The sequence below is a fragment of the Pholcus phalangioides genome, unplaced genomic scaffold (assembly GCF_987345545.1).
Source record: "Pholcus phalangioides strain wild (caught in Gottingen) unplaced genomic scaffold, Ppha-v1.0 ptg000016l_1, whole genome shotgun sequence".
NCBI classification, from domain to species: domain Eukaryota; kingdom Metazoa; phylum Arthropoda; class Arachnida; order Araneae; family Pholcidae; genus Pholcus; species Pholcus phalangioides.
In genome coordinates, this window is record NW_028301609.1 from 8,001,130 (window position 1) to 8,027,697 (window position 26,568).

The window sequence follows — 26,568 nt, forward strand, 5'->3', positions numbered from 1 at the left end:
TACGATGTTCGTATTTTCCAAAATAAGCACAGTAACGATTTGAAATTTGAATATTTTTCTATTAAATATCAAGAAATTAGAAAGAAAAAAAAAATTTTTTTAAGTATCATAATTAGAGATACGTGAATTGCGCTAATAAAAAAAATTTAAATTTCGCAAATTTTCCTTTTTTTTGCCAAATCGGAAATTTGGCATTTATTCGCAAAAATTGAAAAAATTGAACAAACATTTTGCGTTTATATATCAACAAAAAAAAGTAATAATAATAAATAAATAAAATTACAAATTTTGCATTTGTCAGCAAAAATATTTTTTCAAATCAAAAATTTTGCATTTATTTCACAAAAACGAACTAACGACACAATTTTTCTTTGATTTAAATTATGAATTTGAGTGTTCAAAGTACAGTACTTAGTTGAAAGTCCCATAGAATTCAAGTGTCCTGCAAAAAATCCCTACCTATTTTTGTTTCGAAAGGCGTAAATTTTTCCAAGATTTCGCGGAAAAATAATAAAAATCGAAAATTTTCGCATTTTTTCTCCCAAAATGTCAAATTCCGCATTTTTGGCATTGTTCGTAAATACGAAATGTATGTATCCCCCAACTATGAATGTATGCAATTCTTATACCAAGTAACTTAAATTATCCTGTTAAGATAACAAATTTCAGTCTCGTCTTCTAAAACTTCTATCAAATCTAATTCAAAAGCTGGAAAAATCACCAGTTTTTGTTGAATCGACTCCATGTTGAGAAATTTTATCAAAAAAAAAAAACATTGATCAAAAAACTTTTATAAATGTTCACTTATCTGAAATGTGTTTACACAGTCGAACTTGGTCAATTCAGTCCAAAATCACATTGGAGAAAAATTCGAACTATCCAAAATACGAATTATCCAATTGATCTATCCTGACTACAAAGTGCAATATAATCATCGACATTCTCACATAGGATATTAATTATCTATCATTAAAATTTCGTCATCAGTTACGAGACTGTTTTCCCAAATTTTAATAATTTATAATTATAATTATTAATCTTAGATGCTGCATTGGTACTACATCATTTATTTTATTATCAGCTACGAGACAGTTTTATACAAATACAAATACAACGCCACAACAGGCAAAATGCCCAACGAGGTGGCTGAGAAAAAGATTCCCGTAACAAATATGGATGTCATATGTTTCAAAAATACAGCAACCCAATTAAAAATGCAATTAACACAAATTATAAACAATATATACACATGATAAAATATTATACAATGCCCATAAAGAATACTTATGGTTGTCTCATTCTAAGAATGGATAGAGCTTCTCGATTTACCCCAACATGTTTATCGTATTTCGTTTTAAACGTGTCAATGGTGTTACAATTTACTACCTCCGGGGGTAAGCTGTTCCATTTATTAACAACCCTATTAGAGAAAAATTCCCTGCGACACCATAACCTTGCATTGTCCCTCACCAATCGAAACTGGTGTCCCCTTGTAAAAGCAGTCGATTGGCGGTGTACTAAAAGTTCATGGTCCATCCTATCCATCCCGTTGAAAATTTTGAACACTTCGATCATATCTCCTCGACACCTGCGTTCATCCAATGAAGTCTCTCTTCATAACTCAAGCCCTGTGTGCCAATAAGGACACGCGTAGCTCTTCTCTGCACCCCTTTAACCAAGTCTATGTCCCTCTGTAGGTATGGTCTGAAAAACCTTACAGCATACTCCAGTCCAGGACGAACTAATCCTCGAAAAAGCGGAAGAATGACTTTAGGAGAACGCGGAGAGACCTTTTTGAAAATGAGACCAAGCATTCTATTCGATTTTTTGACCACCGCTGAACAATGCTCAGAACACCTAAGACGCTCATCAATGAGAATTCCCAAATCGGTGACCCTAGTTGCATCCGGGATAGTGACACCATTCAACTCATAAGAGAACCGTGGGTTGTTTGATCCAAAATGAGCGACCATGCACTTATCAACGCTAAACGTCATGCTCCATTCATTTGCCCATGCTGCAATCCTGTTTAAGTTGGTCTGGAACAACTCCTTATCGCATTCCAAATTTTAATAATTTATAATTATAATGATTAATTTTAGCTGCTTCACACACACACACACACACACACACACACACACACATTAGTACTATTAGTACATCATCAATTTTATTATTAACTACGAGACAGTTTTCCAAATTTTAATAATTTATAATTATTAATTTCAGCTGCTACATTATTCCACCGTTCGGGAATCAGCCTCACTGCAGAATTTCTTGACCACGTTCAAAACCTGATTTACGGGAAAAGTTCATGTGATTACCCGCTTTTGAAACTGTTTCCCACATTTTGCTTATCATTCTTATGCTACCAAAGCAATATACTTTCATTAACGCATTACACAATCTGAACTTCCCGATACTTTCCATACTTTTAATGATGACAAAAAGATTCAGATTTTGAATGTTACACCTAGATCTACAGGTTGAAAAGCATAATATCGGTATTAAGTGGTACACAGTCTCGATGTGTGTGTGCACTCGGGCTGAACAATGTTAAAATAGATAAATAAATAAATTAATTATCATCAATAAATTATTCATCAAAGAGTAGAGGAAGAAAACAGAATTTTCAAACTTTTATGTATTTTTGAAAAAATTTGTTGATCACTAGCCCAATTCGTAGAATTTTTCCAAAGCTAAATTTTCTCACACGAAAATCATAAATTTTTCCATCCAAACCATCGAATCATCCAAAACATTCTAAAAAATTTCGAATTAAACAAGAAATTTTAACATTAAATTGGGAAAAAAAAACAACTCGAGGGAAGTTCTTAAAAAAATTAACCAAGTTCGCATTAACGAAGTTTTACTGTATTTAGACAGCTGTTAGAATTGAAAAATGAAAGTCACTGTTCGACCCACGGACGACACTAATTGTTTAGTGGGCTATGGTTCGACCAGGAGAGCCTACAAGAACATACTGGTCAGCAGCCATCATGAGTAGTCCGCTAAACGAAATCTGCTCTGAATGATAAAATTACATAGTTTTCCTGAATATAAAATACAAGTAAGGGGTCATTCAAGTATTACGTCAGCATCGGGGGGGGGGGGTTCGGATTTGCTGACTTTTGATGACAAGGGGGGTTGAAGGTTTCTTACGTCATCAACCACCCCTTTTTGAAGATATGAAATATTCTAAGCTGCAGACGAAATTTTGCTGACAAGGGGGGGGGGGTCAAAAATGGCTGAAAATCTGCTTACGTAATACTTGCATATCCCCTAATATATTACTCATATTTATTTAGAAGAATGTGCATGTGCATACTACCACAAAGGGTGTAAAAAGCCATTCGTTCGGTGATTCTCCCATAGGAGATTCTTCCGCGATCGATGTATCAACGCGGAAGGATAGGGTGGGAGGGAGGGAGGAGTTTTCACTACTGGTCCCGCGGGTCACCAGTTTTTTTCCCTGTGGTCCGATTGTTAAATCAGTGGCCTCGGATCAGCGGACCGCCAATGATTTCGAACGCCGATTTAGGAATATAATTTCATGGCATCTAATCAATTTCACCAAATATAAATAAAAATATATATTTTTAATAAAAATTTAGATATATATAATTGGTCGAGCCAACCCACTTTTGACCGCTCCTCCAATTCATGACAAATGCAACACCGCAACAGGCAAATGCTCGGGAACATCGGATTTATTAATCGGAAAAAAATATATTTTAGGTGTTCATCAAAGAACTTGATTTTTTTTCCCTGAAGAGATTCCAAACTCAATTTAAAAAACAAAAATTTTAATCATTTCCCCACACGTATGCTGTCAATTTAATTTCTTTTTTTGATTTTTAAGGAAAAGAATAAAATTTAATATAATTAAATAGTAACTATTCCTTTTAATTTTTTTCAAATTTTTAAGGAAGAATTAAAATTTAATTTTTTCAAATTTTTTAAGAAAGAATAAAATTTAATTTTTTTTGTTTTTTTTTTTATTTTAATGGGCATGGGCGATTCCAGAAAACATACAGGGAAACTTTTCTTTCATAAATTTTTTTTGATTGATATTTATTTATTTATTTATACAAATACAACGCCACAACAGGCAAAATGCCCAACGAGGTGGCTGAGAAAAAGATTCCCGTAACAAATATGGATGTCATATGTTTCAAAAATACAGCAACCCAATTAAAAATGCAATTAACACAAATTATAAACAATATATACACATGATAAAATATTATACAATGCCCATAAAGAATACTTATGGTTGTCTTATTCTAAGAATGGATAGAGCTTCTCGATTTACCCCAACATGTTTATCGTATTTCGTTTTAAACGTGTCAATTGTGTTACAATTTACTACCTCCGGGGGTAAGCTATTCCATTTATTGACAACCCTATTAGAGAAAAATTCCCTGCGACACCATAACCTTGCATTGTCCCTCACCAATCGATACTGGTGCCCCCTTGTAAAAGCAGTCGATTGACGGTGTACGAAAAGTTCATGGTCCATCCTATCCATCCCATTGAAAATTTCGAACACTTCGATCATATCTCCTCGACACTTGCGTTCATCCAATGTAAGCATATTCAAAAAATGAAGTCTCTCTTCATAACTCAAGCCCTGTGTGAAAATAACGTGTAGCTCTTCTCTGCACCCCTTCAACCAAGTCTATGTCTCTCTGCAGGTATGGTCTCCAAAACCTTACAGCATACTCCAGTCCAGGACGAACTAATCCTCGAAAAAGCGGAAGAATGACTTTAGGAGAACGCGAAGAGACCTTTTTGAAAATGAGACCAAGCATTCTATTCGCTTTTTCGACCACCGCTGAACAATGTTCAGAAAACCTAAGCCGCTCGTCAATGAGAATTCCCAAAACGGTGACCCTAGTTGCATCCGTGATAGTGAATACACAGATATAAAATACATAAAATCGAAACAAACACTAGTCAATACCAAATAAATAAAATTAAGGCCTGCATAAAATCACCGGATCAATTAAAAATGAATATAAATAAATAAAAACACACGATGATTGAAAATAAAATGAAAAATGAATAAACAAAGGAAAAAAGAAAATATTTTTCAACAGTCAAATGCAAGAAATCATTTAAAGAAAAAAAAAAATCGCTGATCAATCGGAGAGAAGAAGCTCTTTGAATTCACCAATAGGTGTTGCAAATATATCAAATTCGTCAGGTAAACTATTATACAAAATACAAAATCTGTTTATAGCACAAGACAGACAAAATCAATGTCCTAAAGCGAGCTATATGAAATAGTTTATTTGACCTGGTGTTGTGACCAAGAATCCTATTTTAGATAACAGAAAAGAACAATCTATATATTACCATTAACTAAACTCCAGAAAAATTTCAAAAGAATGAAATATGTCTAAACTGAAGGATCAGAACGGGTAATGAAAAGGAAAAAAATTATAAAAATCAATCTAAATCCGAGTTCGGCCGGTAAAACATTAATTTATAACGAAAACACCCAAAATACAGTCGAATCCCGTTTTAACGAATACCGATATAGCGAAAATCTCGTTTTAACGAGCACTTTTCTAATCCCCCCAGATAAGCTTACATAGGAACAATGAATAAACCTGCAATTCCTTTATAACGAAATTTCGTTACAGCGAAGTGATTTCTCCGGTCTCTTGGAGTTCGTTATAACGGGATTCGTCTGTGTAGGAATTCGTTTTTTGGATTTATATTTAAAATCTAATTTCAAGTTAATTTTTTTTTTTAAAAACTCATGAATAGAACTTGAGAAATATTCATTTCATCTCCATTTAAAATTGTGATTTGAGTATTTTATTCATTTCCTGAGAATATTTTTTTTTAAGTTCTAAATATAATTTTCTTCTTCTCAGGCCTTGGCATTGGGGAAACGAGGATATTGGCGTCAGTTTCACGTCGCCAAGGTCACTTCCAACTCCTGCGGCAACCCTGATTGCGACGGAGGCGAAACGGGAACCTTCTCGATCTTTCTGCGTGGCTTTAAATGCGCGGCGGGAGTAGCTGTTGGTCATAAATTGGATCTCGCTCTTGAATCAGCTGTTAGCTCTGTTGACACTGACTAGCATCTACGACGCATATTCGATCGTTGTTTTCTTGACATTGTGCGATATTTCGCGCTTAGGATTAACCAGATTTCGCGCTCGCTCAAACGATAAGGACTGTGAACATCGATATGGCTCCAAGATCACCGGCTATCGGCATCGATCTCGGAACGACGTACTCCTGCGTCGGAGTTTTCCAGCACGGAAACGTCGAGATCATAGCCAACGACCAGGGCAACAGGACGACACCGAGTTACGTGGCCTTCACCGACACCGAGAGACTCATCGGCGACGCGGCCAAGGCTCAGGTTGCCCTCAATCCCGAGAATACAGTCTTCGACGCGAAGCGGCTCATCGGGAGGAAATACGACGATCCCAAGATCCAGGCCGATATCAAACACTGGCCGTTCAAAGTGGTCGGCGAGGTCGGCAAACCCAAGATCAGCGTCGATTACAAAGGCGAGAGAAAGCTCTTCAACCCCGAGGAGATCAGTGCCATGGTGTTGACCAAGATGAAAGAGACCGCGGAGATGTATCTCGGCCAGAAAGTGACTGATGCTGTCGTCACTGTCCCGGCTTACTTCAATGACTCTCAGAGACAGGCCACGAAAGATGCCGGGAGAATAGCTGGACTGAATGTGTTGAGGATCATCAACGAACCCACGGCAGCTGCCCTCGCTTACGGACTAGACAAGAACCTGAAAGGTGAGAAGAACGTCTTGATCTTCGACCTCGGCGGTGGCACTTTCGACGTTTCGATCCTGACCATAGACGAGGGTTCTCTGTTCGAGGTCAGAGCCACATCAGGAGACACCCATCTCGGTGGCGAGGATTTTGATAACAGGATGGTGAATCACTTCCTAGAAGAATTCAAGAGGAAACACAAGAAAGACCTACGACAGAGTCCCAGGGCCCTGCGAAGACTGCGCACTGCATGCGAGAGGGCCAAGAGAACGCTCTCGAGCAGCACCGAAGCGAGCATCGAAATAGACGCTTTGTTCGAAGGAATCGACTTCTACTCCAAGATCACCAGGGCGAGGTTCGAAGAACTGTGCATGGACTTGTTCAGAAGTACCATCGAACCAGTCGAGAAATCCCTGAAGGACGCCAAGATGGACAAGAGCAGCATCCACGACGTGGTACTTGTCGGTGGATCGACGAGGATCCCGAAGATACAGAAGCTGCTGAAAGACTTCTTCAACGGCAAGGAACTGTGCATGTCCATCAACCCGGACGAGGCCGTGGCGTACGGTGCCGCAGTCCAGGCTGCCGTGTTGACCGGCGACACCAGCGACAACATAAAAGACGTCTTGCTCGTCGACGTGGCACCCCTGTCCCTGGGCATAGAAACTGCCGGTGGCGTCATGGCTAAGATCGTCGAAAGAAATTCCCGGATCCCGTGCAAGACGTCGCAGGTGTTCACGACTTACTCCGACAACCAGCCGAGTGTCGACATCCAGGTGTACGAAGGCGAAAGGGCAATGACCAAAGACAACCATCTCCTGGGCAGATTCCAGCTGTCTGGTATCCCACCGGCTCCGAGGGGCGTGCCCCAGATCGAGGTGACTTTCGATCTGGACGCCAACGGTATCCTTCAGGTTTCGGCCATGGAGAAAGGAACGGGCAAATCCCAAAGTATCCGAATCACCAACGACAAGGGCCGTTTATCCAAGGAGGAGATTGAACGCATGCTGTCCGAAGCCAAAGAATACGAGAAGGAGGACCAACAGCAGAGAGAAAAGATAGCATCTAGGAATTCTCTGGAGAGCTACGTCTATTCCGTGAAGCAGGCCGCCGAAACTGCCCCCGAAGACCGCCTGTCCGCTTCTGACAAGGCCAAAGTCAAGGAATGCTGCGACTCTGTCATAACGTGGATGGACAATAACACGTTGGCCGAAAAAGACGAGCTCGAACACAAGATGAAGGAAGTCCAGTCCGAGCTCTCGCCCTACATGATGAAGATCCATCAAGCTGGTGGTGCTGGTGCCAGCGCTGCCGCCGGTAGTGCAGGCTTTGCCAGTGCTAGAAGTGCCGGACCCACTGTCGAAGAAGTGGACTAAGTGAGATTGAGATTTAACTTGTGACTGTGATAGACATTCGTGCGCGTTCGTGACTCATCATGGACACATTGTATATACATGAACAATATAAATAGATCTCTCTGCAGTCCCTGTCACGCTACAGCAAAGATTTTGGTATGTACTGTACATATGTTTACGATAGTATTACTGCAATTGTAAATGATGTGTTGAATTTTTATTAAATGCAGTATTTTTTTTTTTACTCGGTGTAAGTTTTCCTATGTGAATGTCTTATTTTGATATATATATTATTTAAATATAAATGGGAAGTTTGAAGAAGTGAAATAAATTATATATATTGCTAAATAATATTCACCTTGAGATTCTCAACAATATTTTAATTATTTTACCAAACCGGAGATAGATTCGTACAAAAAAGGAGCAGTAAATTTATTTCTATAATTTATCTCCAAGGAGATGAAAAAAGAAATGTCTTGATGGAAACCTTGCAAATAACCATGTATGAAATAATGTAAATTTGGAGAGTTTAATTGCGGGAAGTTAATTTTCAGAATTTTTGAAAGAGAAATAACTTCGGGATTATTGAAATTATTATTTATGATGAGAGAATGCAACAATTACGAGAGTTGCATTTCGTGATTCAATAATATCAACAAATTAACCTGAATGGAATTTTTTTAAACTGACCTGAATAGACGGAATTAATGCCGTTGCTAGTTGATGCGAAGTACCGAGCTCTAGGTATTGGTTTCTCTACTTAGGTAGAGGTATTGATCAGTCAATGGCAAAATGGTTGCTGTAAAACAACCATCGGTGATGTTTTTTAATACTATATAAAACCTTTGCATCAGTCCGGGGTTGTGGGCGGTTCTCTATCTATATACATAAAATATTCTCACTACTACAATACAATATTAGTATATTGATTTACATTCTCTCAAAAATTTGCAGAAGTTAAAACATCTTTTACTACTTTTCTTTCAAATCACACATATTTTCAAAAACAAATTTCGAACATCGCAAACATTCTCAATATCATCAATATTAAATATAGTTCCACTAAAGTGATTTACTTTGCCACAAATCGCAAAGTTTATCGATCTTTTAAACAAGTTACAGGAGGAATTAAAATTATAGGAAAATCTTTATTATAGTACATATATATATACATACTTTTCTAATACATCAAAGGCTTAATAGTCACAAAAACTCCACTATGTTAGCAATTACAAAACTTATTCAAAATTTCTTAAGTACAAAAAACGCTCTTACACACTGAAAGATTTAAAAACAAAAAAAAAAAAATCAAATTTATCAGTTTTAGTATTGACAAAACCTCTATAGATGGCAGCACAAAACGAAATCATTTTGTCATCCGTGGGGGTGTGGAAAAATTGGTCCCTCCCCAAAGATACAACAGCCGTCGAGCTTACATATAAGGTCCATGAGGAAAATAAAGGAGGATTGCGTTGCACGAACATCTTTGATGACGTCATTTCTCCGAATTTCCGCAACAGATGGCGCCACTTTCATTCCGGGGGAAAAAAAAAAAAAAAAAGAAACCACCACCAGGATAATTTTTTCTAACAAATACAGAACCGCGCTGTATACTGCATGTTAAGAAAATTTGATAAACCCGGTTATTATGATGCACAGTTATACCTACCATACCATTTTTGTAAGTTCAATAAATTTTGTTTTTCACATTTACCGGTGATTATCATAGAGCTTATATTACTGGAGAGCCATAGGCGGGGATAGACTTGGAAGTCTGGGGGGGGGGCACAACGATTATGATGTCAATTCATCTATACATATATGCATTAGATCAGTCGACTTCACCTATGATGCTGGGGGGGGGGGAGGAGGGGGGGGAGTGGGACTACCCCCTCCCCCCTGTATTTCCGCCCGTGTGGAGAGCGTATGACGTGGGTGGTCTCCGCCTTGACAGTGATGAGAACGGTGCCCCCCAACATCTTTCGTCGGAAGATCACGTGACAACAGACACAATCCCCCGTTGTTTTCTTATGGCATCCACAGGAATTTAAAAAAATAAATGAAAGAAATAATTTCAGCATCGATGAGATAATTCCAAAATTAATGAAATAAAATATTCTAGAATTAATGAAAGAGATAATTTCAGCATTGATAAAAGTGACAATTCCAAAATTAATGAAAGAGATAATTTCAGCATTAATGAAAGAGATAATTCCAAAATTAATGAAAGAAAAAATTCCAGAATTGATCGAAGAAATTATTCCAGTATTAATGAAATGAATTACTTAATCCTTTTTTTTTAAAAATAATTTTAATAATAATTTTTTTTATTTTAATTTAATAATTAATTAATAACTTTTAAATAATTCCCATATTTATATTAGTTTTTCTATCCTTTTTTTTTAATCTTTAAAATTCAATATTTACAGACCGAACTGTACATTTCTATGGACAAATTGCCAGGTACGACCTGTGTTTTCACCGAGTCACGTGATTTCCTTGCATTTGATGTCGTTATAATTTTCACGCTATAAATTCATTGCAGAGGGGTGCGTGAAAAGTCTGGTCTGGATGTGGGGGCAATGATAAACAATGAAAAAGGGCGAACATTTGCGTGTAAACCGGGCTATAGTTATGAGGTCATCCGAATTCACCCGATAAGTTGTCAATAAAGAGGGGAACAAATACTAATGATACAATCGATGTTTGTGACGTAGAAATGTTACAATCTGCAAAAAAGTAATACGTCGCCCCTACAGTTGTCAAGTTTATTTAATGTTGTTGTTAACTGGCAATTTTTTCCCCTTCAGAATTTTAGACCAGGTGGAAAGAAGAGTAGGATAATGGCGGCCAAAACAACCTATACAATATTGTCCAATACAATATCAAGTTCAATAGTTTTGGACTTGAAACGTCTCGACACAATTTGACATTATGAGTTGGCGCAAAAACGAAAAAAAATAACGATCCGTCTACCCCTGGCTTTTAATGAATTGTGCTCACTGTCTGGTCAGTTTTATTACTTCGCCTTTAGCAAGGAGGTGGTGGGGCGGGGGGGGGGCACGTTCTTTCTATACCCTTAGAAGTTTTTTTTCTAAATGCTTTATAGAAGTGTTGAATTTTTTTGCCAGAGGAAGAAATCAGCAATGAGTGTTGTTTTCATCGTATTTTTATTATTTCTGAATGGAATAGGTAGCCCCTCCCTCCTCCCCACCCATACTTCAGTACACGGCAACTGCTGTTGGTGAGCAAACAATGGTATTATCAAAATGTATATTACGGTTTTCTTCTTTCAGAGCTACTTTTTCCGACTGTCTTTTTCATGCTACCTTGGGGTAAGCTGGGCTATGGTTAGAATAGCATCTGCCCTGCTTGGAAGGCAACTTGGATTCATCTGGGAATTTCGAGAGCGTCGGTCAAAGCGTGCAAAAATGTGTGGGAAAAAACACACACGCAAACATTCATGCCAAAGAGCGAAAAAAATGTCCCCTAAAAAAAGAATGATTCCGGAAACCTGAAAAGGAGGATAAAAGGACGAATTTTCTTAAACGTAGGAGGAAGCTTGAAAGGATACCAAAAAACGAAGGGACGGATGGTAACCTTACCGTATTTCAGTGGTCCTAAACGTGTGACTAGGGCTTACCAGGTTCAAAAACTGAGGAAGGAGGACCTGCGCATGCGCACCTTTGCTAATGTAACTTTTCCCAACTTTCGCATCGGCAGAAAAAAAAAACGAAAATAATTCCGAAATTTCAAAAGGCGCACAAAAAGACAAATTTTCCGAAACGTAGCAGGGCGCTTGAAACGACATAAAAAAAGAAGGACGTCTGGTAACCCTACATGTGACCCGCGGGACACATCTGACCCTCGGAGCTATCTTACAGTGACCCGCCATCCAGATTTAGAAAATGGCTTCAAAACATTCAAAACAGCCGATTGAGATAAAAAAAAACCGAAGATCAGTGAGAGACGGAGCAAGAGCCCTAAACAGTTTTTAGGTGTAAATTCACCCTCTAAAAAGGCACTTCCTGGGCGCGGTAGCCCCCAGATCGATAAGATACCCGCCTAAAGTACCAAAGGATGTTTAGAGGTGTCGCGAGTTCGATACCCTGTTCGTCCATGTCAGAAAACTTTCCTAACACAGGGGTACAAAAGAAACGACGACATGACCGAGGGAAAAATTGCTACCGCAGGGAGCCCCCCCCCCCAACGAGGGGTTAGCGCACCGACCTCTTGATAAGTACAAAAAGAAGGCTGCCGTTCGGAATCGGCAGTAAATTGTAGGTCCCGGTCTAATTCGCCCTCGTGTGCAGAAAATGACCGTGGTGCGACAAAAATGATCGAAGGCACTTTCTACCTACAGAAATTCTTGAAAAATACATTTGTTAAAAAATAATTTCATCACTAATGAAAAATGAAAAAAATAATTTCGAAAAATTAATGAAACAAACGTGATTTCGGAATTATTGAAATTATTATTTTCGAAATCGAATTTCGTAAAATTATTTCGTGACTGATGAAACTTTTCAACTATTGGGAGTGACTCACGAATTACTGAAAGAAATAATTTTTGCAACAAATAATTTCAGAATTAGTGAAAAGAAATAATTTCGGTATCAACGATAGAAAACTTTATATAAAAAATAATTCCGGAATTATATTGGAAGAAATTGTTTCTAAATCAGCGAAAGTAATATTTTCGGAATAATTTCAGAATGAATGAATTCTTCAATTATTTATGCCCCGTTGAACCTCCTCCTTTTCAGGTAAAAACCACTGTAGGTATGTATTGAATCTTATAATAAGTCTAAACACCTCAGGTTGTTTGCCCGCGGGCTCAGGACCGTCTTGAGAGCACCATGGGCTCCGTGTGAAGTATCTTTTTTTAGGCCCTACCAGGCAAATTTACATGTATGCTCCTTGAAAATTTCAACTGTGTCCCGCGGACAAGATCAATAAACTATTATAGTTTTCACATTAGTTTCGAATGACGAAATTGTGATTAATGTAGAAAAAGGGGGGGGGGTAGACCTTCCCCCCCCCTTCCCGTTTGCGTACGGCAATGTCCACAGTGTGCGCGAACAACTAAATCTATCTCGATACACATAGAAAAAGGCGCACATCATCAAAACGGAGCAATGGACGTTGTGATGTTGGTGCAATGTTTATACATGTTTTTTTCATAGAAAATCTTGTCTCAGAAGTTGTTCTTCGTATTCACGTTGGGTAGTCATTTTATGGACACCCTGTATGCTTATGGAAAAATAAATTTCCTCGAAATTAATAGATTAAAACACGTGGGACAATGTGCTTGCTATTTTTTATTTTGAAAATTTAATGCGATTAAGTATATTGTACTGAAAAGCAGCAGCAGTCAAAATGACTGCAGGTGGCCCTTACAGGTAGGTACAATGTGTAGTCCGGCCTTTCTAGTATTAAGCCGCCCAGCCAGGAAGCGGTCATGCATAATTTGAAAATGGAATTGCCAAACCAAGTCACACATGCGCATGACCATCTTCGATCTCCTCAATGACTCAGATAAGGTACACTACTGGCCGGAATAATGATATCATATGGTCTCACCCTGATGGTCATGCACTGGTGAATAAGTTCATGGATGGATATGGTGGATCCCCGTGATGAATACAAGAAACTACTCCCACGTTTAATAACACGGGTCATGTATTATCATTGCTGTGATCGGAACTGGTTCTCGGACTATATTTCGGCCCACAAAAGGACTCTTATTTTCAAGGACCGTGAAGTCGCAGAAAAAAAATCGATTTTTATAAGGAGAGGGGAACAATTTTCTGATTGGGTAATCGAATTTGAGAGGGACCAGTGGTGTATTTTTTTTAGGAGCCGGGTCGTCAACGCATGCATGATGAACCCGTGGCCCTTGGTATCATCTGATGTGGCCCGCGACAAATGAAAAAAAAAAACCACTCAAGTGCCGCAAGAAAGATTATCAAATCACTCGAATGGCCCGTGGCACGTTTTCGGATTACTTCAGTAGCTCGCGAAACATTTTCAGATTATTCGAGTAAGCTGCAAATAGTGCATATCTAGATCACTTAAGTGACCACAAGCAAATTTCTGAATCACTAGAGCGACCCACGACACACCTCCATTTTGACACATTGTACATTTTCAGATTACTTGAGTGACTGTGCTGTCACACGTTTCAAGATCACTCGAGGCGCCCCGCAGCGCTCTTCGAGATCGCTTGAGTAGCTCGCGGTACACTTGAACGCCCCTCTCGCCGCAATTTAATAAATCATTGAAGTGGCTCTCGATCACTTCACTTTCGCACTTTCAGATCAATTGAGTGACTCGACGAACACCTCCATTTCACTTACGTGGCGTGATGTAATTTTACATATTGCTTAAGTCACTGGTGACAGGCACATTTCCTGATCTATCCAGTGGCCCGCGGCACGGTTCGAGATCACTTGAGTGGCTTGCAGCACATTCACAGCTCACTGGAATGACTTGCAGCACACTCACAGATCACTGGAATGGCTTGCAGCACACTACCCTTTTATCTCAACGAACACACGCACACCAGCATAAAGAATGGTGTACATAGCTACGAGAATGTTGGAAAACATCAAAACACAAGAATATGAGCATGAGGCGAACAAAAATTAATGGGAAATTTGGAATGAATGTGATACGAAAATTATGTAAATAGCACTCATTTACCATTTATTACGTCATTTTTCGCCTGTAAATAGCCATTATCGAATTCCTCTATAAATCTCACCAAATCACCCTCAAACCTTGCAAATGTGGCAACAGCTCCGATGATTTAGCGATGTCATAGCGCCGAGGGAAGTGTAAAGATCCCGCGGGAATCGTGGTGACTCCTCTGGAAGATTTTTCTTTCCCTATGCAGTGGCGCCGCCACAACGGAACTATGAGTTTTTACAATACGAGATCTTTCGTGCGTGAGAGAAGCCGCGCTCTGTTTTTACAGTGTTTCATCACAATCTCTGCTTGTAAATACTACGTGCAAATAGCCGTCCTGTGTTGTCCTGGAAATTGGATCCGTGCTTCGCCAAACTCGAGTGCTTGCGAGAGACAGTATCCGGAAAAAAATGATTTCGAATTAATGAAAGATGATTATAATTAATGCTATTCTTTTAACACTAATCATTCATCATAATGCATATATTACCTACTCTCATTTTTATATTTAGCGTCAACCATATATCATATTAATAAATGCGATTATATGTTAATTATGATTATTTGATTAAATATATATTATCTACAAAATTTGATATTTTGCAGTTGGTCTAATTATATACATTTTTCACAATCCCGGTACCTCCGGTCTTTTCATAACCAGAAAGTTTTTGGAATTGATGAAAATTCACAGAATATTAAGGAAATAAATAATTTCGAATCAATTCAATCACTAAATATTTACCGAATTATCCGAAAAATAATCTCACGGAGAAGAGAATTCAACAAATTAGCTGCGACACGATCATGCAATTTTTATATTCATAGTAGGCAACGCCATCTATATTTCAAGTTTAACAGCTCTCTCCAAGAAATTCATATTTCCGGAATTTTATTTTCAAAATATATATTAAATAGAATCCTATTAATAATTTCTGATAATTAATCATGAAAAAAATTGTTGAATTTATTGAAATCGTTCAAATAAATTAAACATTCATGGAATCATTAGGAAAAATAAAATATATTTACACGCAACAGCAGCTTAATGTTGGAATTTTTCATCAATATCCGTATAAAAAAAAAGGTTGAACCGGCACACTGATCTTCATGTTGGTTAACTATACTTTGTCATCATCGTACGTTTGTGGTTATTCTTTTTACATGGATATTCAACATGAACATAGTTATAGGGTAAAAAGTATCGGTAGTGGGAATGGGCGGAGAGTCGACTGATCTTAAGCATAAATGAATTGACATCATCGTGCTCCCCCCCCCCCCCGGACTTCCAAGTCTATACCGCCTGTGTTAAGGCCGGGATTAGAATATAAAAGTTTGATAAAAGTAATTTTATAAAACTTGCAAAAAAAAAAATGCCACCAATAAGATTATCGGTTCCATTTGCTCGAATGCTTTATTGGTTGAATTTTTTGAGTTTTATAAAAGGGGGATTTTATCAAACTTTTATATAGTGTAATACCCCGGCCTAAGTGTCACAGTGCCATAGCATTTTGCGCAGATTGATTCCATTTTGCTGAACGATAGAGTTCGTCCAAATCGAGCACTGCTGATGGAAGTGCTCGTTAAACGCGGGGAGGAGGTGAAATTCTTTCGGCGCCCCTCCTGCGAATAAGCCGCACATGTAAAATGAAACGGGAACTCGCAGAATTGTATATGTCACTGACAAAGAGTCCGCGAAGTGGCCAGCCCAGATGCCGCTGTGGTGGTCGAGTGGTCATAGTGACGGGTTCGAACCCCACCGTCGCCACAGTGGTGGTCGACCGTAGTTGGTTTCCTGCGGTTCCCGACTTTGAGGAGCAAATGCGAGCCGATCTCCCCCATTAAAAAGTCTCGCCACAGAGAGCAACAGGCCTACAACGATAAATTATTCAATCATTACATTTCATTCATAGTTTGAAAAACTGGTGGCAGATGGCAGCACTACACATATATAACAAGCATTACACAAAAACAAACTTCACGCCAGGTTTCATTTAGACGTACATGCACGTTCCAACATGTACCAATTCGTTAGAGGTTCCGCAAAGGAATATGAATGAGGTGCATGTGTGGTGCAGTAGTATGCAGTATGGCCCGCGAAACGTGTTCCGGTAGAAAAGGGCCCGCTCAAGTATTACGTCAGCAAATATTTAGCCATTTTTGACTCCTCCGCCCCCGTGTCAGCATAAATTCCGAATTTCCTTCAGTTCTGGGATTCTAAATTTACATCGATTCTGGGATACTGGAATTTCATAAATTCTGGAAATCTGCATCTTCATTTAGAAAGTAATTATTCTGGTGTTCTGCATTTTCATCTAGAAAAAAATCATTGTGGAATTATTATTTTCAGAAAATCTAAATTTCCATTGATTCTGGAATCGCGAATTTTTATAAATTCTAAAATGTTTCCCTTCATAAATTCTGAATTTCCATCGATTCTGGGATCACGAATTTCCATCAATTTTCTGAAATTCCGAATTTTAATCAAGTCTGGAATTATCTCTCTTTCAATTATTCTAAATTTTCATGAATGAATTTTCTTCTTTCATTTTTGCTGAATTTCCCATGGATTGCTGAATTATTTCCTTCATTTATCGTGAATTGTCATGGGCGATGGAATTATCTCAGTCAATTAAACTCATGTCCATAAACAGTCTGAACCGGGATTAGAATAGCGAGGAAGGAATTTACTTTTGTCGAAAATCATGAAATACACTCATGTCCATAAATTAAGGATAATGCCAGCTCCGGCAAATAAAGGTTCAAAAACAAAACAAACGTTACTTATTCATAAAGCCCATTTATTAAACAAAAGATAAAGAACAAAAACGATGGTGTATGTATGATACCATTCATAAAAACTACGATTTTTGCTCCCTGAAGCAATTGTAAAAAATATCTCCTTTACAAAAATTTCCTATTACATGGTTGGTATGATGGTTAATACATTGTATGTCTCCCATGCGATGAAATACAGTCCGTACAACGCCTAGGCATGCTGAGTATCAAATAATCGATCTGATCTTGGGGAAGATCACTCCACTCAGCAAGCAATGCTCTCCGGTACACATGTAGGAGGTGGTTGACGGGCTGCAACTCGTCGGCCAAGCATGTCCCACACATGCTCTATCGGATTCAAGTCAGGTGAGAATGCTGGCCATTCCATACGGGTTATATCCTCAGATTCAAGGCATTCGTTTACGATGTTTGCTCGGTGAGGACGGGTGTTGTCATCCATAAACACAAATTCTGCGCCCATGGCACCCCTAAATAAACGTACATGTTGTCCCAGAATGATGTCTCGATAAATTTGGGCTTTCATGGTTCCGGTTTGAACATGCAGATCTGTTCTGGAACCCAGTATAATTCCACCCCAAACGAGCAATGCTGCACCACTGTAACGGTGTCGTTCAATGATGTTGTCTTGGTGGTAACGGGTACCAGGCGTTCTCCATATGAAAGCCCGACGAGAATCAGACTGCAAGCTAAACCTGGACTCGTCGGAAAACATCACACAAGCCCACTGTGACGATGTCCACATTGCATGTTCTCTCACCAGGCTAATCGCTGCCGACAGTGAGTTGCCGTGAGCGGAACACATCTGACAGGCCTGCGAGTATATAGACCAATATCTCCCAAACGTCTGTACACGGTTTGCCTTGAAACTGTAGTACCCGCGGCTTGCAGATAGCTGACGAGACGGGTCGGATGCTGTGCTCCGTCTGCTTCTTTTGGTAGTTACTGCCAAATACCGGTCTTCATTCGGCGTTGTAACTCGGGGGCGACCTGTACTGTAACGTCTACTGACATTTCCGTTATCTTGGAATCGTTGCCAAAGCCTAGAGATGACGCTTTGGGCAATTCCAAGTCCCTCGGATACTTCCATCTGAGTATGTATATCCCACATTCCAGGCGGCCGATAATTCTACCACGTAAAAAATCATCCACATGCGTCCTCTGTGTCATAACTATTCGCTTATGGCACTGAGCGCCTTACAGAACTCTCTTGTGAACAATTTTACTTCTTTGCCACCATTCCTTATATACCCCCCCTCTTACACTCTCGTCATTGTGACGTACTACCGGCATGATCTGGTGGCTTTCTGAAATTTGCATATCATTCTTGCAGATGTGTGTGATAATTCTACAGGTGAAATTTTTACTTTAGATTGCGATTTCCGTGTGATTCTGAATTTTCCTTAATTTATGGACATGAGTGTGTTTTGCTTATTTTTGATTTTTCAATAGTTAATTTCCATCAGTTCCCAGATAATTTATTTCATTAGCATATGTATAATTTGAATTGGTTATGGAATCACGTCTTTCATCATTTTAAAATTTTCACCAATTCAAAATTTTCATTTGTTAATTTACATTTAATTGTGCCTATATATCTTTTTTGGTATCAATACTTTTCAACGCATTCTTCCTGAAGACTCCTCTCTCTCCCTCAGAATATACATATATATATATTCGGGGCTAAGGGGGCCCGAAATTATTAAGAGATGCCTCTGGCGGCCACCGCTATACATTTACGCACCCGGCCCCGCGTCTGTTGAGGGTGGCCTCGCGCTTTAACGGCCTGCCACGGCTTCCTCTTTTACCGGATTTTCTCTTGTGGCCATCTTAAAATATTCCACGGTCACAGCGATTGTGGACCCACTGATTTAAAAGGCGAATCGCACCTTGTGTTAAAGTCGGAGAAGGTCGTACCTACGTTGAAGTTTGTTTGGTTAGCTTGTATAGCCGTAAAAACACAATTTTTTTTTTTGCGCAATTTTTCTCTAAATGGCCCTAATCGGGAAATAATTACAAAATTTAAACATGCTGTAAAAAAAAAATCTTTTATGAATGAAAAACTCATAAAAGAGCATTAAAAACTCTCGAAGCAAATATAGTCACGTCATACTTCCTAACTCGCGTTCAACTTTTGGCAAGCACTACACTTAAATAACCAGAGAAAAGGAAGGGGGGTGGGAGGGGGAGCTCACAATCTCCGGCCATGCTTAGGCTCACCATATTTCTTACATAAAAATAAGGAAAATCAGGATCCATACGGGATATCATCAATTATCATGATAAAATTGTCAAAAGCAAGTAAAGCTGCCAATTACAGCCAAAAAAAAAAAAAAGTTTTTTTTAAGGGAAGCAAAGTTATAATTTTTTTTTATAGCCAAAAAAATTAACAAAGGGGAGTAAAGTTGCTGAAAAGCTAAAACTGCTGAAAAATCGCGAAAACGGCGGGAAATACGTGGCTGCAAGCCGCAATGGGTAAAAATGCCAATCCACTAAAAAACCGTATATATTTGACCAATATGTGAGATGAATATACTTATTTGGACATAATTAATTATATTCAGTCGTAATTATCACAATATTATTTATAAGTCACGAAAATAATCTGAATTCTTGGTTTAAAAAATTCAAGTAAGCCATGTTGGAAATATGGGAGATAGCGAGACATTTTATTGGAAAAGTTGGGACGGCCAAATCACGGGAATGTCCCGTAAAATACGGGTCATGTGCTCACCTTATGACAAGTTTTCGACTGAAAAGGTTCAGGGCCGCAACTAGAAACGAAAGGCTTATTCTGTCGCCAGGGACCAGTGTCCCCCCATTATGCCACCCCTCTCTTCCCCGTTAGTTTGAACTGAAATCAAGTGAACTCGCATTCTTCCTGGTCCAGCGCCCGAGCACTAGACCCCCCTCCCCCCACTGCTCTTCCCTGGTTGTGGCCCTGGGTATGTGCACCCCGACACTAGAGGGATGATCAACACTATCAAATGCATTCCCAATGTCAAGTAAAACGTCCATGTTCTCGATACATCTACATTTTGATTGGACGTGTTTCGGTGAAGTATAAAAAGAACAGAAATTCTCCGTATTCTAACTAGTAAAAAAATGAATACATGCAACGAATTAGTAGAAGAAAACCGCACTTACCTTTTTACATGAACACAAACACAATATCCTTTATATCCTTACACTGAAAATCACCACCACCTTGTGTAATGAATAGCACGTCCAGTGTCACTTTCCCGATAGGAATGAACGCTTTGCAAAACAAACACAAGAAAGCATGCTTGCTACCTCTGCCGGTATGTTATTATCATTATAATGATTATTATTCTCCCCCCTTTCAACCAAGGTCAGCAGCAGCAGCATCATCATCATCGGATCCGACCGAACAGCAGCGCCACCTGTCGGCCCTCAAATTAATCAGGTAGATTACGTATAATAAAATAACGGTTTCGCTTACCGGTTTTCTTTTTTCTATGCTCTTTACCCTCTCTCTTCTTCTTCTTCAAGCTTGACTGAAATATGCCGTATAAGAAATAATGATGATAATAATGATATGACTGGGTGACTTCCGCGTGCTGTTAGATCCGGTTGTTTAGTTTGCGAAAGATCAATTAAATGGCTCGAGTTTATACCTGAACTTCGGGCCCAAACCTTGCGAGGATAATCGCCATATGATTGGCCGCGATCGCTCTATAAAACTTCGTCGAGGAGATTAGTATGGATCCCGAACAGATTTTATTTATTCCAACTTACTTACCGTGGATGGTAATTTAAAAATTTATACAGTGGAGTATGAGTTCGGGTACTGGGTGGGCCGTTCAAGTATTACGTATGCAGTTCCTTAGCCGTTTTTGACCACCCCGCTCCCCGCCGGCAAAAGTCATGGAACCTTTGACCCTCTCTCTCCTTGTCGGAAAAATTTTGTCAGCTACGCCCCCTACATCCTAACGCACAATGGGATCAGACACATTCGTAGGAAGGAGGTGGTGCACAAGCTCTCCTATGGCCGCTCCCCCCCAGACGATGAAGAATTTCTATTTTTTTTATGCAAAAAGTATTTTTAAAAAATTAAAATATCGGAAGAAAATACCTTTATATGTTATTATAAAAAATTTCTGTGTTAATTTCACTGTTATTTGAAGGGGCTGAGAACTCGCAACTTCTTTTTAAGGAATTCATTGCGACCCACCCTCTGAGCCAGGCCTCGGCAACCTATGGCCCGTGGGTTACCGAGTGACCAACTTCAGTTCCGCAAATAATAATTATTTTACGGGTATATATAAAGTATACACCCGAAACGTATTCTTAATACACACATTTTGGTTGATTTTGACAGCAGCCAAAAAAAAGTTGCTGACAACCCCGTGGGCCAAATGTGGCCCTCGGGATTGTCTGATGTGGCCCGCCATCACAAACGTAAAAATGAACTAAGAGTCACATTCACAGATCAATTAAGCGGCCTCAAACGACATTTTTGGATCAGTCAAGTATGCTCGTGGCACATTCACGTATCCCTTAACTGACCCGCGGCACAGTTCCAGAATGCTTAAGCGGTCCGTGGCACATTTAGTGGGGGTACATTAAGTCACATGTGACACATTTTTATAACACTTAAGTGGCTCCCAGTGCAGTTCTACATCTCTCAAGTTGGCCGCGGAACATTCCCAGATTACTTGAGGGATCCGCGGCATATTTACGGATGATTTGAGTGACGCGTGGCATATTCCTAGAGCACTTAAGCGGCCTGCGATACATTCCTTGAGCACCTAAGTGGCCCGCAACACATTTCTAGAGCATTTACGTGTCCCGGACACGTTTCAGATCACTTAAAGGATCCGTGGAACATTTAGAGATCACTATAGTGGGTGGCTCTATAAAAAACTTATCAATTGTGGGAGAATATTAGTTTAGCTGCCCAGAAACTAGGGAAAGGTTTTTCTCGTTTTTGACACACTCAGTATGTCAAGATGCCATTAAGAATATTTCATATTTTGATAAGGGATGGTTGTGGGATGACGTAAACATCATTCGAACCCTTCTCTCCCCCCCCCCCCCGTCATCAAAAGCCTGCAAATCTGACTACCCCACCATCAATGCTGACGTAATACTTGAATGACCCCGGGCAAATATGATTTTTTTTGTGGTATCACTTACATAAGCGGAACAGGGGAGGGCGAAGAAAGCGATCGCCCCTCCACCGCTCAGTAAAAAGAATGTCATTGACATAGGAGGGGGGGGGGTGGACATTCAGCTTCCGTCCGCGAGCGTTCACATTATACACCTCCCTCAGTGAGCTCCCCCTTCTCCGATCGAGGAGCCTGTACTCGCTTATGGCCACTCATACTACGAACACCCTTGGAGCCGAAAAATTTGTCCGCTAACGGGAAATATCCGTTAAAAAGTGGTAAAATACAGGGTGTCCATAAATTGGTAAATGGTTTGAAAAATTGAGATTTTTGTTTGCACAGAAAAAATGGTTCCGATTTTGGTTGATAGAGGGTGTTGCACAAAACCCTGGCAGGAGTGATTAGACCTGAATCTTTTTTCAATCTCTTCCGTGTCCAAAACATTCGTGAAGTTTCGGCCGGCGATTCGTGGCTGAGGTACCACAGCTTCACAAACAGAGCGTAATCCACCCAATGTCAACATCGCAATGAAAAGTCAGTTAAGCAACGACGGTAATTTAGAAAGTGCCCGAGTGGTATGGTGGTAAGATGCTCGTCTACCATCGTGCAGGTTGTTGTCTGGGTACCGGGTTCGAACCCGAGGGAGGATATCGATAAGGTATTTTCCCTAACTAACTCGAGGCGACCACCGATAGACATCGCATTCACTTCCAACCCATCTCACTAACGGCAGTAAATTTCAATATAGCGATATGGCCAGTGTTGGTGTTTGGTGAAGTAGTAGTAATTGAGAAAATACCTTTTTTCCCCAAACTTTTTTAGGCACCCTGTACATTAAGGCCCGTTGGCCGAAGCTGTCCGCGGATATTTTCCGTAATGGGGAAGTTCCTTTGTATAAATTGCGTCCTCTGGGCATAGGCGGAGATAGGTTTGGAAGTCTGGGGGAGGGGGCACGATTATGATGTGATGTCAATTCATATATACATGTATACATTAGATCAGTCGACTCCACCTTTGATGCTGGGCCCCCACACTCCCTTTGTATCTCCACCCATGTCTCCGGGGCAGAGGCTTACTTGGAGAACCCGTGTCCCTAAACGATCAAAAATTGAAGAAAAAAAGGTAACATTTTTGTGAAAAATTAAAGTATCCAAACAAAATGCAAATTTTGGGGTCCTGGAAATGTGTGGGGCCCTAGGCACGTGCCCCGTTTGCCCACGAGCACTGGTGGAAATTGGTTAAAAAATTTTGATAGTTCAGATTTTAATAATCTCTCACCTGAATGAATGAACGCCAGAACTTTGCCACTGGACTTATCCCGAGATCTCTTACATCCCAGCTTCGTGGCAGAGTCTGGAACTGCAATAATTTCCCCTGTAAGTTTCGTTTCAATTCAATTTAATGTTGAAATTATCTGTTCAATTTGATCCCCCCCCCCCCCATGAACGTTTTGGTTAATTCGAAATTTTGTTCAGATTTCTCTTTTCCTCTGAATTCCTGGCTAATGTTCAGCCATTGCCCCTCTTTCCTGATATTAATTGAGGCCTACATAAGGGAGAAAATGGCAATCGGCAAAATGTGAAATTTTTTTGTTTGTTGTTGCGGAAATAATTCGGGAACCGGCAATAAAAAATAATGTGGAAATGTCCAAATTTTATATTTTATTGTGAGAGAAACCATCGTGCTGCCACCTACGAAATAAAAACAAAACTATTTGTTATAATGCTTCATTCGAAAATTGTTTGTTGGTTTCAATCCGGTGTGCAGCACGAAAACGAACAGTATATAGTATTATTGAAGTATATGTGTTTTTTTTTTAAGTTCATGATACACACCGGTGTGAATTGTAGGAGTCATAATACCGGTTGCTATCTTTTTATACAAACAGACAGCCGCTGTGCGGTCGTGTGGGCATCGAGCTGGACTCTCGTCCCGTGGATACAGGTTCGAACACCCCCCCCCCCTAACGGCACAGTGGTGATCGGCTGAAGTTTGTTTCCTGCGGTTTTCCAGCTTCGAGGTGCGAATGCAAGCCGATCTTCCCATTAAAAAAGTCTCACCGCAGAGAGCAAACAACGGTAAAATTTTCAAACATTACACTTCGCTCATATAGTTCGAAAAATACGTGGTAGATGGCAGCACTTATAACAAGCATTACACAGCAACAAGCTTCACGTTAGGTTCACAACACGGACACGCACATTCCAACATGCACCAATTCGTTAGACGTTCCGTAGAGGAATATGGATGAGAGGTTCATGTGTGGTTTAGTAGTAGTAGTAGCTTCGAGTTGCGAATGCGAGCCGGCCTCCTATTTAAAAAAAGTCTCTCCGCAGAGAGTAGGCAGACCAACAACACGATACTGACATAACATGGAAATTCAAGACAGATGGCAGCACGAACGCAAAACAAGCGAAACTTGACAACATACATACGTTAGAGCCAAGCATACGCTCAGAACACACATTCTCCGACATGGGCGATAGAAATTCCGTAGAAGAATGTGTGCGAGGTGCATGTACGGTTAAGTAGTAGACAGGCAGACACTCCCGCTGACCGCCCAGAGAGACCATCTTGGGATGGTTTGCGCGTACCTTTTTATACAGACATTTTTCACACATAGCAAAAAAAAAAAAATCCAAAAAAACCAATTGAATTGGGACATCTGCTGCCATCTAAATAAAGAAAAACCAATAGCTAATTTAACTTGGATAATTTATGACAAATGGATTTGCTCTTACTCGATAGGTGGCAGCAGAGTTCAACTAGCTTTTACGCACATTTCTTTTCTATCTGTTGACAAGTGCATGGTCGTTCATTTTAGTTCGAACAACCCACGTTTCTCTTACGAGTTGAATGGTATCACTATCCCGGATGCAACTAGGGCCACCGATTTGGGAATTCTCCTTGACGAGCGGCTTAGGTTTTTGTTAAAACTGTTCAGCGGTGGTCAAAAAATCGAATAGAATGCTCGGTTTCATTCATGAAATGGTCTCTTCGCGTTCTCGTGAAGTGATCCTTTCACTTTCCAGTGGCTTAGTTAGTTCTGCACTGGAGTATGGCGTTAGGGTTTCCGACATCATACCTACAGAGGTACGCAGACTTGGTTGGGGGGGGGGGGGCTACGCGTGCTCTTGCTGGCACACAAAGATTAAGCTATGAAGAAACACTTGACGTGTGTTCACATTGGAGGAACGTAGGTGTCGGGGGGGGGGGGAGATATGATCAAAGCGTTTAAAATTTCCAAAGAGACAGATAGGATGGACCGTGAGTTATCAATACACCGTCAATCAACGAGGGGACCCCAGTATCGTTTGGTAAGGGGACAATTCCAAGTTGTGGTGTCGCGGGGAGTTTTTCTCTAATAATGAGGGGTTGTTAATGAAGGGAATAGCTTACCCCCTCGGGGGGGGGGGGGTTGTGAATTCCAACACCATTGATACGTTTAAAAAGAATTACGATAGACATAGTGGGATAAATCGAGAAGCTATCCACACGTAGATAAGAGTAGTTCTCTGCAAAACAGTACAGCAGAATTCGATTTTCCGCGCGTGGATTAACCGTGCTACGAAAATTTCAATTTAATGTTTAGCTCTTCCCTATCCGTGTTGTTGGTTTTGTTTATTGGTTATGTAAAATTTGTTTTGAGAAGGTTTTGTGATCAAAACAAACATTTCCATTTCGTAAAACTGGGTCCCTTCACTGTTTTTTACAGAACGGCCCCGTGCCCCTTATTCTCAGAGCTGAAATCCCACGTCAACGCGTTTGAAACGGTAGCCCTCAATATGCACACACACAGTGATGGTAACCTCTTCCAGCAAAATTTCCCTTTTG

At 39.8% G+C, this 26,568-nt stretch overlaps 2 protein-coding genes across 2 annotated transcripts in view; one reads left to right on the top strand and one right to left on the bottom strand.

Moving 5' to 3' along the window:
• Positions 1–20,885, bottom strand: part of cyr (cypher) — a 73,420-nt gene extending 52,535 nt beyond the window's left edge. The window contains exon 1 of the mRNA XM_089245958.1: positions 20,750–20,885. The gene's annotated coding sequence lies outside the window, so the exon portion shown is untranslated. The remainder of the gene's footprint in view (positions 1–20,749) is intronic.
• Positions 6,019–8,360, top strand: LOC149074988 (heat shock protein 70 B2-like). The gene has a single exon (XM_089245957.1). The coding sequence runs from the start codon at positions 6,209–6,211 to the stop codon at positions 8,135–8,137; it is 1,929 nt and encodes a 642-aa protein (XP_089102083.1). The 5' UTR covers positions 6,019–6,208; the 3' UTR covers positions 8,138–8,360.
• Positions 20,886–26,568: the final 5,683 nt, after the last annotated feature.

Excerpts from the sequence above, each read along its gene's own strand:
- LOC149074988 (XM_089245957.1), top strand. The coding sequence starts at position 6,209 with ATGGCTCCAAGATCACCGGCTATCGGCATCGATCTCGGAACGACGTAC.